Here is a 14,930-nt window from a genome sequence, read left to right as displayed (position 1 = left end):
ACTTCAAAGCCATTGTTATTTTGTTTCCACTGAACCTTCTGACTGAAATTGCTCTAGCTAAGGTAAAAAATGAGTCCCTTGTCACTATATCAAGAGGAATTTTTAAGTCCTCATTTTATTTGACCAACAGACATCACTATTGCCAACAGACATCGCTATTGACCCTCCCTCTTTCTAACACTCCCTTCCCAAGGCTTCTAATGACACTACACTCTCTCGATTATCCTCCTACATTTTGTTCATCCTTCTCAGCCCTTCCCCTGCAAGCCTCTTCTTCTCCATTAACCCCTCAACTCTTAGCACTCAGACGTCTGATCCAAGGCTCTCTTCTCATGTTGCCTTGAATTACTCCCATGGCTCCAATGGCCATCTCTATGTTAACAGCCTCCAACTAATCTAACTCAGATCTCCCACTCAAGCTTTAGACCCAAAATCCTACCACACAGGTATCTTAAAGGTATCTTAAATTCAACATGTCCCAAATTGAATTCATTATATTTTCTCTCCATTTCTAATAAGTTCTTTCTCTAGTATAACCTATTTCAGTGAACAATCTCTACTAATACAAAGAAAAACAAAATAAAACAAAAACACTTGGTTTTTACATGTGTTTGATCAGAAATTAATGTTTTAAAGAATTAAATACATTCAGAGAAACAATTTCAACTTAAAATTCATTCTTATTAACACTCACCATCTGAACATAATGCTGGTAACTGGTAGCATAAACTTTTCCCACCTCCTGTAGGCATAACAAGAAATACCTCCTTTCCAGCCATTGTTACATTAATAGTTTCAAGTTGAAGTGGTCTGAACATCTGCAGTTTAAAGACATTTTGCAGAGCATCTTTGACTTTACCAGACCATGGAAAATCTAGAAAGAAAAAAATAAGCTAAAATATTAGAACTATTAGGTTTATAAATGAGACAAAAATGTAAATGGCTGCTTTTATATAAGAATCAGATAAATATACATAAGACTTTTAATACTTATGAACCATTAAACTTTTATAATAACAATTTTTGAATTACTATAACTCAGTAATCTAAGCAAAGCAAAAACAAATAAGAAGCAGTACATCAGAAAAAAAACATAAACATGTACCAAGTGAGAATAAAACCATATAGAATGGAAAGTCTTCAACCAGGTATTTTAAAAAATCTTCTGAATGTTGCTCAAGAAATTTACAGCATCATTAAAAAAAAAAAAACTCAAATACAGTGAACAAACTAAATAATTATCTGGACAATTATCTGGAGTTTTTGGTGTAAATATCTTGTGTTTAGAAGTCAATCAGTAGAAAACAATCTCTACAAAAGTGCTGCAATTCCTTCTAGAGTTATTCTACTATAATTAACAATAAACATGATGCTTCATTCAAGATTTTGAATCAATGGTTTCTTCACCATAGCAGGAAGAAAGACTAAACTTTGGCAAGTGGTATGAGTAACTATTTATTTATTTATTTATTTTCCCTCTCTCTCCTTCTCTCTCCCTTTTAGTTAAAACTTAGAAAATTTGGCTGCAGGGGTACAGGTCTATAATCCCAACATCTCCAGAAGTTGAAGCAGGAGGATACCAAGTTTGAGACCAGCCTGGGCAACTTAACAAGACCCTGTATAAAAATAAGAAAAAAAACCAAACAGGAGATGTAGCTCAGTAGGAAAACATCCTAGGGTTCAATGCCTAGTACCTCCAAAAAAAATACTAGAAAATTTAGTTGAAGTAAATATCTATTTTTCAAGCACTGGTCAATGTTACTTACGTGCATCTCAATTTCCATATGTGAAAAAAAAACTGATAAAGTCAGAATAATAAGAGTTTAATTTAGAAAGAATACAGAACATGGGTTAGAATGATTCCTTTTTACCAAATGAAGAGCTAGTCTCACCTCTCAAACTACTACTGAAAAGCACTGACCCACACAGAATGACTTAATTCTACAGAAATGAGAAGAAACAATACTAGCAAAGAAAAAGTAGACCTTCTTTATTCCAAGCGGCAGGTGAAGAATCACACTCGTTGCTTGTCCCAGCATCAGAATCCTCTAAACACTGATTTATTTTCTTTGTTAGGACAGATTTTTTCTGAAGGAGCTCTTGTTGCCTTTCCATGAGTTCTTGAATTTGAATGTCTACTGCATGTAGCTCACTAGTTACAGAATCCAATTCCTCCGTTAGTGCTATGAGGAAGGGAGGAGAAATAATGACCAGACAGTTAATTACAATTTCCCTTTCCTATAGGCTTCTGGATGTTCCTCATCATCTATATTATGGACAAACTTAAACCAGTATAGCAGAGCGGTCAAGATGACATGTTTCAAAGTCAGAGAGACCTGGGTTCAAAGTCAGGTCTTCATCTTACCCAAGTAAGCTTAGACAAGATACTTACGTGCACCTCAATTTCCTCTTCTATAAAATGTGGACCATACCTAACTTTCACAGTATTGTTAAAAAGAATTAAGAGAAATTTGAAATATTGAAATTTCTTAACACAGTACCTAAATATTGTTAAATATTTAACAATTGATAGTTACTGTCATTATTATTACTGTACAGAGAAGGTAGTCCAAAAATCTCCTAAATCATCTAAAGAAAGTGACTAGCTGGGCACAGTGGGACAGTGATGCACATCTATAATCCCAGCTACTCAGGAGGCTGAGGATTAAAAGTTTGAGGCTAGGATAAGCAACTTCATAAGCCCCTGTCTCAAAACAATAAATACAAAGGACTGGGGATGTAACTCAAAGGTAAAGCAGGAAAGCACCTCTGATATCAATCCCCTGTGGAGGAGGAGGAGGAGGAGGAGGAGGAGGAGAAGAAAAGAAGGAAGAAAAGAAAGTGACCAGATTGTCAAGTCAAGTAAAGGTAATTACTTAGCTATTACTTCATGAAAATGTTCACATTTTGGCTGATATGATGAAAAGATAAGGAGTTATTAATTATAAACGAGATGCAAGCAACAAAAATAAAAATCAGTGGTACTACTGTAGGGCTGAGGTTGTGGCTCAGTGATGGAATGCTTGCCTAGCATGTGTGAGGCACTGGGGTGAATTCTTAGCAACACATATACATTAAATAACAAAGGTCCATCAACAACTAAAAAAAATACTATTGCGATTGACATTACAATTCCATTGTAACTAATTTATAATTACATATTATGATTTTAGTCAATGTGCAATTTTTTACCAGTCCAAGTATTAAGGTCAAAGTCAGATTCTTTTTGAAACCTCCCAACAGAAGCCAGACACATTTTAAAGATTGTTTTCCAAAATATCTGCCTGAAGGGTTTTAATGCCTCCTTGTAAGATGAAATCAGAGAGTTCTGACTGAAAATAGGATATTAGGGTAGGAACTGCAAGAACTCCCTTCCCTGCATGATTTGTGCATTAGGTCTAGCCACAAGTGAACTCTGCAGATCTGAAAGGTGGAAGTCAAACAGCAGGCAAGTCTGCACTAGGATGACTGGCACACAGTCAGGAACTACTGCAGCTCATTCTTGTCAGGGATCTGCTTGCTGGCTTACCTTGTTGCCATGCGGCAGAAGCCAGTTCCTCCAGCTCTTGCTAAATCTCCCTGTTGCAGCAAGTTGGCCTGCAGCTTCTTTGGCTTCTCTGAATGTTTGGTTATATTTGCAACTTTCTGTGACAAAGTGCATTCTTCAGCAGGATACCTGCTTCCTGTAAGTCAGAACCCTCGGAGTGATGACACACTGACACAAGTCCCAATGAGAGACAAATGGGATCCCCATTGTCCTCATGAGTTTCAGCTCATCCTTACTGTCCCATACTTCACACCCATCTTCCTTACTGCGGGCACTGCTGACCAGGGACAGGGGCTTAACCAGCTTCCCTGTCAGGACTAAAGCCTCTAATAAAGTTCATCAGTACTCATAATGGGTCAGATTATCTGACTGAACCCTAACTAATATAGAATTTTGATCCAGAGGGAATAGAAACTTAATGGATTCTCTAGCCTCACAGTCCATAAGTGAGAGCTATTATGGGTAGGAAAGGTCAAGAGGAAGCCAGCAAAACTGCCTTTAGTCAAAGTAGCAGGTTACAAAATCAACATACAAGAATCTTTTACACCAACAAGGAATCTGCTGAGAAAGAAATCAGGAAAATAATTCCATTCACAATAGCCTCAAATAAATAAATAAATAAATAAGAAAGCCTAAAAATAGATCTAACCCAGGACATGAATGACCGAGACAATAAAAACCATAGAACACCAAAGAAAGAAATTGAAGATCTCAGAAGATGTCCTTGGATATAGTTAAAATGGCCATACTGCCAAAAGCAATATACAGATTCAATGCAATTCCCATCAAAATACCAAAGGCATTCTTCAGAGAACTAGAAAAAAGAGTCCTAAAATTCATTTGGAAGAATAAAAGAACCAGAATAGCTAAAGCAATTCTAAGCCAAAAAAGCAATGCTAGAGGCATCCCAATACATGACTTCAAATTATACTATAGAGCTATAGTAACAAAAAGTGCATGGTACTGTCATAAAAACAGACATACAGACCAAATGTACAAAATAGAAGACACAGAGACAAACCCAAACACCTATAGTCATCTTAATTTTGATAATGGTGTCAAAAAATATATATTGGAGGAAAGACAGCTTTTTAACAAATGGTGCAGGGAAAACTGGTTATCCATATGTAGAAGAATGAAATTAGACCCTTTTCTCATACCCTGCAAAATATCAACTCGAAATGGATTAAAGACATAGAAACTATACGACTCTTAGAAGAAAACATAGAGTCAACACTCCAGCATATAGGCACAGGCAGTGACTTTCTCAATACGACCCCTGAAGCTCAGGAAATAAAGCCAAGAGTTAATATATGGGATAACTTCAAATTAAAAAGCTTCTGCACAGCAAAGGAAACAATTAGAAATGTGAATAAACAACCTACAGAATTGGAAAAAAAAAAAAAAAAAAACTTTGCTAGCTATTGTCCTGTGCTGAGAGCCATTGCCAAGTAGGAATGACGCATGGCATGACCCAGGTCATTTGCAGTGACATTGCATGTAAGGTGACCTTGCTCAAGGACCAGGGAGGATCTGGGTTTAGGGCGGATCAGGGTTTAAGGTGTATCCTGCTGGGAATTGGGCATATCCTGCTGCCTCCAGGCACCCGCTCCTTGAGTTCCTGTTGAGTTCTCATGGGATTCAGAGAGTATTTGGGATGCAGAGCCCAGTGGAAGCGTGGATTTTGCCCAGAACCTGTGTGTAGAGTGCCGGTGACAGTTCGAGAATAAAGAGTTGCTGTTTGAATCTACAAGGTGTGAGTGGCTCGTGATTTTGTGCCCAGCCAGACTTCGGCAGTCCTGAAAGAGGATTAATACCTTAATACCTGGAATATGTGTAAAAAAAAAATTAAAACCCTTAACACCAAAAATCAAATAGCCCAGTTAATAAATGGGCAAATGAATTAAGCAGATACTTATCAAAAGAAGAAATACAAATGGCCAAAAAATACATGAAAAAAAATGTTCAGCATCATTAGCAATTAGGAAAATAAAAATGAAAACCACACCAAGATTTCATCACACTCCTAATCAGTCTCTACCCTAATACTGGAGAAGATGTAGAGAAAAAGGAACACTCTAACACTGTTGATGGGATTGTAAGTTAGTACAACCACTATGGAAATCAGTATGGGAGTTCCTCAAAAGACTAGGCATGGAACTACCATGTGACCCCTCTATACCAGTCCTCAGTATCTTTCCTGAAGAATTAAAGTTATCATGCTATAGTGATACATGCATACCCATGTTTACAGCAGCACAATTCACAACAGCCAACCTATGGAACAAGGCTAGGTGCCCCCTCAATGAATGAAAGGATAAAAAAAATGTGATACACACACACACACACACACACACACACACACACACACACCAACAATGGAGTTTCATTCAGCCATAAAGCAAAATGAAATGTGCAAGAAAAATGGATGGAAGAGGAGACCATTATGTTAAGAAAAAGAATCAAAACTCAGAAGGTCAAGGATCACATGTTTTCTCTCATATGTGGAAGCTAGGGGTGGGGGAAAGGAAAGGAAAGGTGGGGATGGGGGTATGGAGCTCAGGAAAATGAAAGGGAGAGGAAAGGGACCAGAGGGGGGAAGTGTTGGGGAGTGATATTGGTCAAATTATATTGCTATATTATGTACACATATAATTATGTAACAACAAATTCTACTATTATCTATAACTATAATGCACCAATATTTAAAAAAATGTAGAAAGAGGAAAAAAACTGTCTTTACCTAACTATATAGTAAACCAAAAGCTTTACTGCATACCTATAGGGTCTGCAAAAATTGTTGCCTACATGGGCTAGGGTAATGATTCCTACCACATCCCTGATCAACTTACCTACGTGGTCTGTGCAGAAGACAAGTAGATCCCAGAAACTAACAATACTTAATGGAAAAATTATAAAGCTGTGGGTCCAATAGCAACTGCTATTTCATATATGGCTTCACTGATGGAGCAAAACACATCCCTGGCACCTGGTATACAGCTATTTATTTGCTGAATATTTATTCTCTTTATCTTTTTACCTTTTAGCAAAGGCCATCATAAGCAATTTGAAGGGCTAGCAACATATCTTCACTATCCCATCTCAGAGAAGTATCAACAACACTGGAGCCCTATATCACAATCTAATCTTCAGAGACTTTGATGGCTTCTCCATTCCACTACACATCATACTGGCTCATTACTTTGATAATATCATGCCTATTCAAACTGTTGAACAAAAAACAGCAACAGTAGCTACTCTAGAAGCTATTCTATAAACTATTAAGACAGATACATGCCAGAGATGGAAAATATATCCCACAAAAATTTGAGCCCATCAACTTGGTGAAATTTCTGTAAGCCAAAGGGTCTGGGGGATATTGAGATATTCCTTACAATATAAAGGGCTAAGTGTAATGGCTTAGATATTAGGTGTCCCCAAAAAGCTCATGTGTGAGACAATGCAAAAAAAGCTTAGAGATAAAAATGATAAGAGGTTTGATCTAATCATTGCATTAATCCTCTAATAGGGATTACCTTGGTGGTAACTATATGCAGGTAGGGTATGGCTAGAGGAGGTGGGGCCCTGGAGGTGTGCTTTGGAGTTTTATATTTTGTTCTTTTAAAGCAGAGCACTTCCCCCGCCCCACCCCCTACCTGGTGCCATGTTCCCAACTGCTGTCCTCTGCCACATACTTTTGTTATTATGTTTTTCCTCACCTTAGGCCCAGAGCAATAGAGCCAGCCATCTGTGTACTGGGACCTCCATGAACCCTCATATAAACTTTACTTCCTATAAAATTGTTCTTGTCATGTGTTTTGGTCATAGCAGTGAAAAAGCTGATTAAAACAGCAAGCTTGGATATATGGACCCCTTATTTTTTTTTTTTTAAGAGAGAGAGAGAGAGAGAAAGAATTTTTTAATGTTTATTTTTTAGTTTTCGGCGGATACAACATCTTTGTTTGTATGTGGTGTTGAGGATTGAACCCGAGTCGCAAGCGCACTACCGCCTGAGCCACATCCCTAGCCTATGGACCCCTTACTATTAACAGAGGGCACAAAGCCCCATGGGACTACTTGGATTTGGGATGCAACATGTACTTCATTTACAAAGTAACCCAAGAAGCTGTCTGTTCTGAATAGGGCCCTAAACAAGAGACAATACTGCCATACAATCTTGTCTTAACATTGACCCAACAAACTTGCCAATATTTCAAGTCTGTCTTGAACAGTGATGCTATATGGCATCTCTGCTGTACCTATGAGACACAACATAGGCCATCATGATTGGTGTAGTAAAGCTATATCATTCTCTACAGATAACTATTATCCTCTTTTTGGAAATATATTCTGGCTTGTTCCTGGGTCTTACAAGAGATTAAGTTGCCATGTGACCTGCACTGCCTATCAGTCAGGTATCATCTAACCCAGCAATTCATAAGGCAGACTTCCATCATCACAATAGAAGTGGTATATGCAAAACTGAGCCCAAGCAGGTTCTAAGTGAAGTCACGAGCAAGTGAACGATGCTGCCATCTTGACTCCTCTTCATCAACCTGTACCTATGATCTCTTTGGGAGTTCCCTATGACTAGTTCCTTATTACTGGACTGAAAAAGAAAAACACACAGAACTAATTTACAAAAGAGTGCATGGTATATTGGCACTATCCAAAAATGAACTACAAAAGCACTTAGTGCTTCTCCAAAGGGTCCCTGAAGAACAACTGGAAGGGAAAAATCTCCCAGGCAGCACATCTTCAAGCAGTGTACAGGATTTTTCACCCTGCCTGAGGTACAGTACATACTAGTACATTGAAAGTGGCTTTATGAATTGGCAAGATGGTTAGGAAACTGTTGGCAAGGTCTGAGGAAAAGGCACAGAATATGGAGATATTTGTGTCCCATATGAAAAATCACTAAAAATAATATTCACAAAGATAGATCCTAATTAATCAGGTAGACAATATGACGTGGACATCAGTCAGACACATTGTTAGCCAAGCCTGTCCTTGTACAATGAGGTCAAGAACAAAGTACCCATGTTGAAGCAATATAAACTTTCACCAGCAAAAAGACCAATATCTCTCCCTCTCTCTCTCTCTCTCTCTCTCTCTCTCTCTCTCTCTCTCTATTTTATACACACACACACACACACACACACACACACACACACCTGCTGTCTATAACATAGCTCAGTGCCCAAATTGCAAACAGCTCATACCAACTCTGAGTCTCAACTGTGGCACCATTCTCTGGGAGACAGCCAGATGTTTAATATAAAACTGATTACATTGGAACATTCTATGATAAAAAAGGCAACATTCTGTTCCACTGGTATAGACATTTACCCTGCACATGGCTTTACCTTCCCTGCCAGCAATGCTCCTGCTAAATCTATCATCTGTGAATTTACAAAATGCCTTATGGATTGTCTTTATATTCCACACCAAACTGCTTCTGACCAAAGAAGCAATTTCATTTTGTAGCAAATGAAGTACAACAGAAGGCTGACACTCAAGGAATCACTGGTCTCATCATGTTCCTTAACCCCTGAAGCAGCTGGCCTGAGAGAATGGAGTGGCATTTCAAATATTCAATTAGATGACAGCTGGGTGGCAACACTTTAAATGACAGAATAGCATCCTCTACGTTAAGTTGTACTATACACCAAAGAATCCTGTTTTTCCCCCAAGTCTTCAATTCACTGGCCTGGGAAGCAGAGATTCAAATGGGAGTGACTCCTCTCACTATTACTGCAAGTGATCAGCTAATTAACTTTGGACTGCTGGTCTTGAAGTTCTGGTTAACAAGGAAGCAGTGCTTCTACCAAGGGAAAAAGCAAGTGTTCCACTAAACTGGAAGTTGACTGCCACTTGGCCACTTTGAGTTTCTCATGTCAACAGACAAACAAGGGGGCTAATGTAATGGTTGGGCTAAGTGATCCTGACTAAACGAGGAAATAGACTGCTATTGTACACAGAAGGAGTATGGAATGTCAGCAATCCTCTAGGGTACATCTTAACAGTACCATGTCCTGTGATTAATACTATTTAAAAAATTACAGTAAACAAATATAAGCAAGCTGCTAAAGGAAGTCTTCACCTAGCAAGAACCCATGACCAGCTGAGGTGCTTGTTGAGGGCAAAGGGTACAGAATGGGGAGCTGAAGAAGGCAGCTAAGACCATACCAGCTGTGACTATAAGACCAGTTGAGAAACAAGAACCACAGTAGCTTTAAGACTTTTTTTCTGATTTTATTTGCAAATAAACTAAGTTTGTGTTTTTTGTTTGGTCCCTCTCCTATTCCCTGAACATCTAATATAAAACATGTTCATAGTAGTTAACCTCATAAATTGGGATTTAAGTTTCAAGATTATCAGGAAGGATGTGACTCATAAAATGTGTTCATAGCCTGGTGCAGTGGTGCATGCCTACAATCCCAGCAGCTCGAAGGGCTGAAGCAGAAGGATCTCAAGTTCAAAGCCAGAACTTAGGGAGGTCCCCTGTCTCAAAACAACAACAAACGGGCTAGAGATGTTGCTCAGTAGTTAAGCACCCCAGGGTTCAATCCCTGGTACCCCAAACAAACCAAAACAAAACAAAACAAAAAAAAACACATGTTCATAGTAGTTAATCTCACATGTCAGGATTTAAGTTTCAAGATTATGAGGGAGAATGTGATTCAGTAAAAAGAAGAATAAGCATCATTCAAAAATGAATAAAGAGAATTTGTACCCTCTTTTGGGGAGAGAGTCAGCATGTACTTGATTGATACTTACATTATTTTAGGCAGAAGCATGGTTGTGCTATTGCTTGGAAGTTAAATATGATTAAAAATGAATGTACAGATTCTCGTAGGCAAGAGGTAAAATCTGGTGGTTCTGTGCTGTAATGACTAAGTTAGGTTAGAACAACATTTCATAGAATTCCCTTGCCTGCATAGTTCTGGGTTAGGTCTGCATAAGAGAACTCTGCTTGTCATTTAGAAGGTAGAAGTGAACAGTAACTATATTTTCCATATTTAAGAAGGTCAGGGTAAGTCAAGGGAAGGTGGCCTTGTTGGCATGGGGCAGCAGCAGGGCTTACAACTCCAGCTGCTGCTAGATAACTGGAAAACAATGGAGCTTGCAGCTCCTCCAGGGCCTCTTGGTTGGCCTCCTTCAGCTACTCTGAAACCTCAATCAGGTTGGGCACAATTCCATGATGAAGAACACCAATTTTCTAACAGATGTCCTGCATCTCAAAATTGGATAAGTGGCAATGAGACTAATACATGTTCTGGTGAGAAACAGAAGTACATCTTTTTAAGTAGTAGTTTGTCTTTGCTTTTCTCACTTCACATCCATCATTTCTTCCCACCTGCTGGCTCTGCCAACTTTATACTCAGTGCCAGACACACTGTCAACAGAGACAGACTTCCATACTCACATAAGGACAAACCCTTAAAATAAATCCTTTATAACACGATAGTACTTCTGCTTCTCTAATCAATGATACAAATTTAATGTCAATGCTTGCAACAAAGTCAACATCATCATATCTTAGACAAAACCACAATGGATTAAAAATAAAGTACAACTAGTTGTAATAAATCAGACTATTTTACATTGTTCAGAATTATGCCATTTCTAATTCTGGCCTAATAACAGTACAAGTTACTATAGAAAATGAGATTAAAACGTCAAGTGAATGATTTCACCAATCCATAATAGAGAGGGGCTGCAAGTGTATAGGGCTTACGTTACTATTTCATCTCAAGAGCATAGTAAATTAAGCACTCCAGTGTTCCTAAGTTTACATCTGATGCAGGGGAACTATCATTCTTCAGAAATAGTATATTTCTGAAATATACTATACATATTAATATATATATATATATATATATACATATATATATATATATATTCTGAAAAGAACCCAGTGTTGTTACTCCACGAGTAGAGATACTATGTAGCAAAGACCATATCCACTATACCATATAAAAGACTGAAACAAGCTCACAGTAGAAGTTCCTTGCCTCTGACAACCATCCTAACCAAATAAGTAGCAAGATCTTATCTATAAGCACAACAAAAGCTGATCAAGTTTGTGAACTAATGGATGGAAATACATCAAAATGCTACAAGTGCTTGTCTGAAAGGTAGAATAATGCATGTTTTTCTCTTTTGCACTTAAAAAAAAAAGCTTCAAACAACTCTATTTCTAGGAACTTATCTTAAGGAAATACTCAGAAAAATACACAGATTTAGATTTGAATATGTTCAATATACATTTTAAAAAGACAAACAAATAATGTCATTTAAAAAAGCAAGACAGTGAGGCATTAAAAATAAACACATACACAATTATTTAACAATATATCTATATTCTATATTTACATTACATTTCTAAAATCACATTACAAAACAATATGTTCAAAATGCTAAAATTTTTGTTGGAAAAATAATACAACTAATGTTAACAGTATTAATTTGAGTAGCAGGGTTATAAGTGATTTATTTTCTTCTTCATGTTCTTAAGTTCTTAGAAGCCTATCAAAAACATCATTCCTTGCAATCCTTGTGCATTACTAATGGGAATATAAAGTTGTATAACCACTTTAGAAAACAGTATAGCAGTTCTTCAAATTATCTTATGATCAAGAAATTCCAATTCTAGGTACATACACTAAAGAATTAAAATGAGAAACTTAGACATTTCTGCACCAATGTTCACAGTAGCATTATTCATTATAGTCAAAAGGCAAAAAAAAAAAAAAAAGAATGAAATTCTGATGCATGTTACAAAATGGATGAACTTTGAAGACATTATGCTACATGAAATAAGCCAGGCACAAAAGACTTCATCACATGAAGTTCTGAAAATAGTCAAATTCATAGAAAGGAAACACAGTAATGAGTTAATGAGTTTTAAAGTTTCAGTAGGATGATGAAAAGGTTCTGATGGTTGCACAACCCTGTGAAGGTATTTAATGCCAATGAACTGTTCACTTAGTAATAGTTAAATGGGAAACATTGTGTATCTTTTACCATGATTTTTTAGAAAGCTGAAAAAAAAACCATCATTTCTATAATTAGAATTTTTAAACATTTTAAAAACAAACATTTATCAAGGAACTTACAATTCAATATAGAACAAAGTGAATTATAATCATTTTCACTAACCTGAAATAGACGCCATTCTAAAATCGAATTGGAAATCCAAATTTCTTTCTAAAAATGAAAAACAAACACAACAACCATTTTTTTTTTTTAAACAAACAGTACTAGTTGGGCCAGGGATGTGGCTCATTGAAACAGTGCCTGTTTAACATGCGTGCAGCCCTAGTTTGATCTCCCATTACCACACAAAAAAAAAAAAAAAAGGAAGGAATACTATTGACCTTTCAAAGAGGACTACATGTTTCTTCCACAATGTTTTTGTTGTAATTGTTGTTTTTAGAAAACCCTCTAGGTTTTAGAGAGGTGTCCAAAGTCACATAAACATACATGGGATAATTACAATGTCAATAACATTTATCAAACTCCAACAAAAGTGATGTAGAAAAAAGTACAAATATTAAAGAATTCTGCCACTAAATTATTGTGTGACCTTCCCAAAATTACACACCCTGTTTCTCTAAGCCTTCTTCCCTGCATGCAACATTGAAATGATAAAATCTATCATAAATAACAAGTTGGATAGATCCAAATGTCCCAGATTAAGCAAAATACGTCAAAATAAATTAATCATTTAACACTTTTTTGAGCACTTGCTTCAAAGAAATATAATTTAATTTATATTTAATATAATTTAATTTATATTTAAATATTAATATTAAAGGAGAAATTGGTATTCTATTATATAAATTAAATTATATAAAATATAATTTAATTTATATTTATATTTTAATATTAATATTAAAGGAGATATTGGTATTCTATTCTATTGGGTTAGATTTCAGGAGAAAATACAGACAGGTTAGTGATGGGGAGAAAACATGATTTGTGTTGTTTTAATGACTAAAATCTAAGCATACATATATGAAGGAGTGGAAAATAAAGTTTGAGAGAAGGAATTTTAAATTCCCCATAATCCTATGAAAACCTCCCCCAACTCTCTCATATGACAATCAACATTTTCTAAAACTATGTTAGTGCTTTCCAAAGATAGCTTCAGCAGCATCCTAGCCTTACTAAGACTATTTCCTATATAGAACAATTCTTTCTACGTAGAATTCTGAAGCCACCAAAAGGCTGGAAAGACATGCAGGGTGCACATGCTAAAAATATGGAATGGGCACATCATTGAAAGACAGCTAAGAAATGGTGATAGCCAAGGACTTCTAATTCTTTACGTAACTCTCTCTTCACTTCCTCCTGGAAATACGACATTCCACCCATAAACTATAAGGTCCTCTAGCTGAGCAGGGTTTGAGTCTCTTCACCTTTGCATCCACATCGCCTAGCAAACTAACTACATCTATCCTTTCGAAAGGGTAGGATCTATATCCAGTTTTTCCCTACTGTTTTAAATGACTCCTTTGATTATGCTATTAAGACTGATCCTTCCCCAAATAACGTGATTTGATAGCAAAATATCTCAACATAAAATGTATTCAAAAATTAATAAGATACAGCAGGTCTTTCAGTCAGAAGTCGATTAGGCATCCACAGGAAAGTTTTCCCGCAGTGACAACCGTCATCAATATTTGAAGGAAATGCCGCTGAGGTCCAACAGTCTAAACCAGATAAACATCCCTCCACCACACTTCACCTGCAACTCGCAGCCATCAAGTACTGATAATTCCCTCTCTTATGTCACTGTGAAGCAGAGGGTAGACGAAGCGTCCTTAGTGTAATTTCAAAATAAATGATGGCTGTTAGTAAAGGGGTTTGGGGAGCAAAGCTTCCTGAGTGAAAGTCTGGAGAGATTAAGAAACAAACAAAAACAAAAATGGTCCATAAGCGAACTTGCCACACAAAAGCCTGAGCTGAAAGAAAGCAGGGCAGTGATTAACGCCCTGATTTCTCCTCCGCTAAAGTGTGGATGGAAGGAAGTGATCCTGGATGGGTCGGTTCGCCCTCTTAAGAAAACGATCAAAGGGGCGCCGTCTTGTCCCTTCAAAGCTTTAACAGGAGTCACCCCATAACCTCTGTCCATGAGGGTGAGAGAAGCCGCCTTCTACACCCGGGTCCCCAAGCCCAAACAGCCAGGGCCTGGAAACCGCTACCCACCTGTCGGTCCTGCTCTGCAATAAAATCTTCCCGCCACCCAGCCGGGAGAATCCACCCTTCCGGGTCGGCACATTCAACCAATCGCAAATAATAACCTTCTCTAATTGAGCAAGGGGCGTGGCCAGCATTCGCATCATCGAACAAGACCACGGGTTATTGGTTGATT

At 37.3% G+C, this 14,930-nt stretch overlaps 1 protein-coding gene across 1 annotated transcript in view; it reads right to left on the bottom strand.

The window, feature by feature from the left end:
* Recql (RecQ like helicase) overlaps window positions 1–14,836 on the bottom strand; it is a 34,452-nt gene extending 19,616 nt beyond the window's left edge. The window contains exons 1-4 of the mRNA XM_026391925.2: window positions 14,765–14,836; window positions 12,713–12,760; window positions 1,986–2,183; window positions 695–874 (exon numbers count right to left, since the gene is read on the bottom strand). Of these exons, the coding sequence (XP_026247710.2) occupies window positions 695–874; window positions 1,986–2,183; window positions 12,713–12,728 (394 nt within the window). The 5' untranslated portion in view covers window positions 12,729–12,760; window positions 14,765–14,836. The remainder of the gene's footprint in view (window positions 1–694; window positions 875–1,985; window positions 2,184–12,712; window positions 12,761–14,764) is intronic.
* Between the last annotated feature and the right edge of the window lie 94 nt (window positions 14,837–14,930).

Source organism: Urocitellus parryii, chromosome 5 (assembly GCF_045843805.1).
Source record: "Urocitellus parryii isolate mUroPar1 chromosome 5, mUroPar1.hap1, whole genome shotgun sequence".
NCBI lineage: Eukaryota > Metazoa > Chordata > Mammalia > Rodentia > Sciuridae > Urocitellus > Urocitellus parryii.
This window is presented reverse-complemented; position numbering and strand designations above follow the sequence as displayed.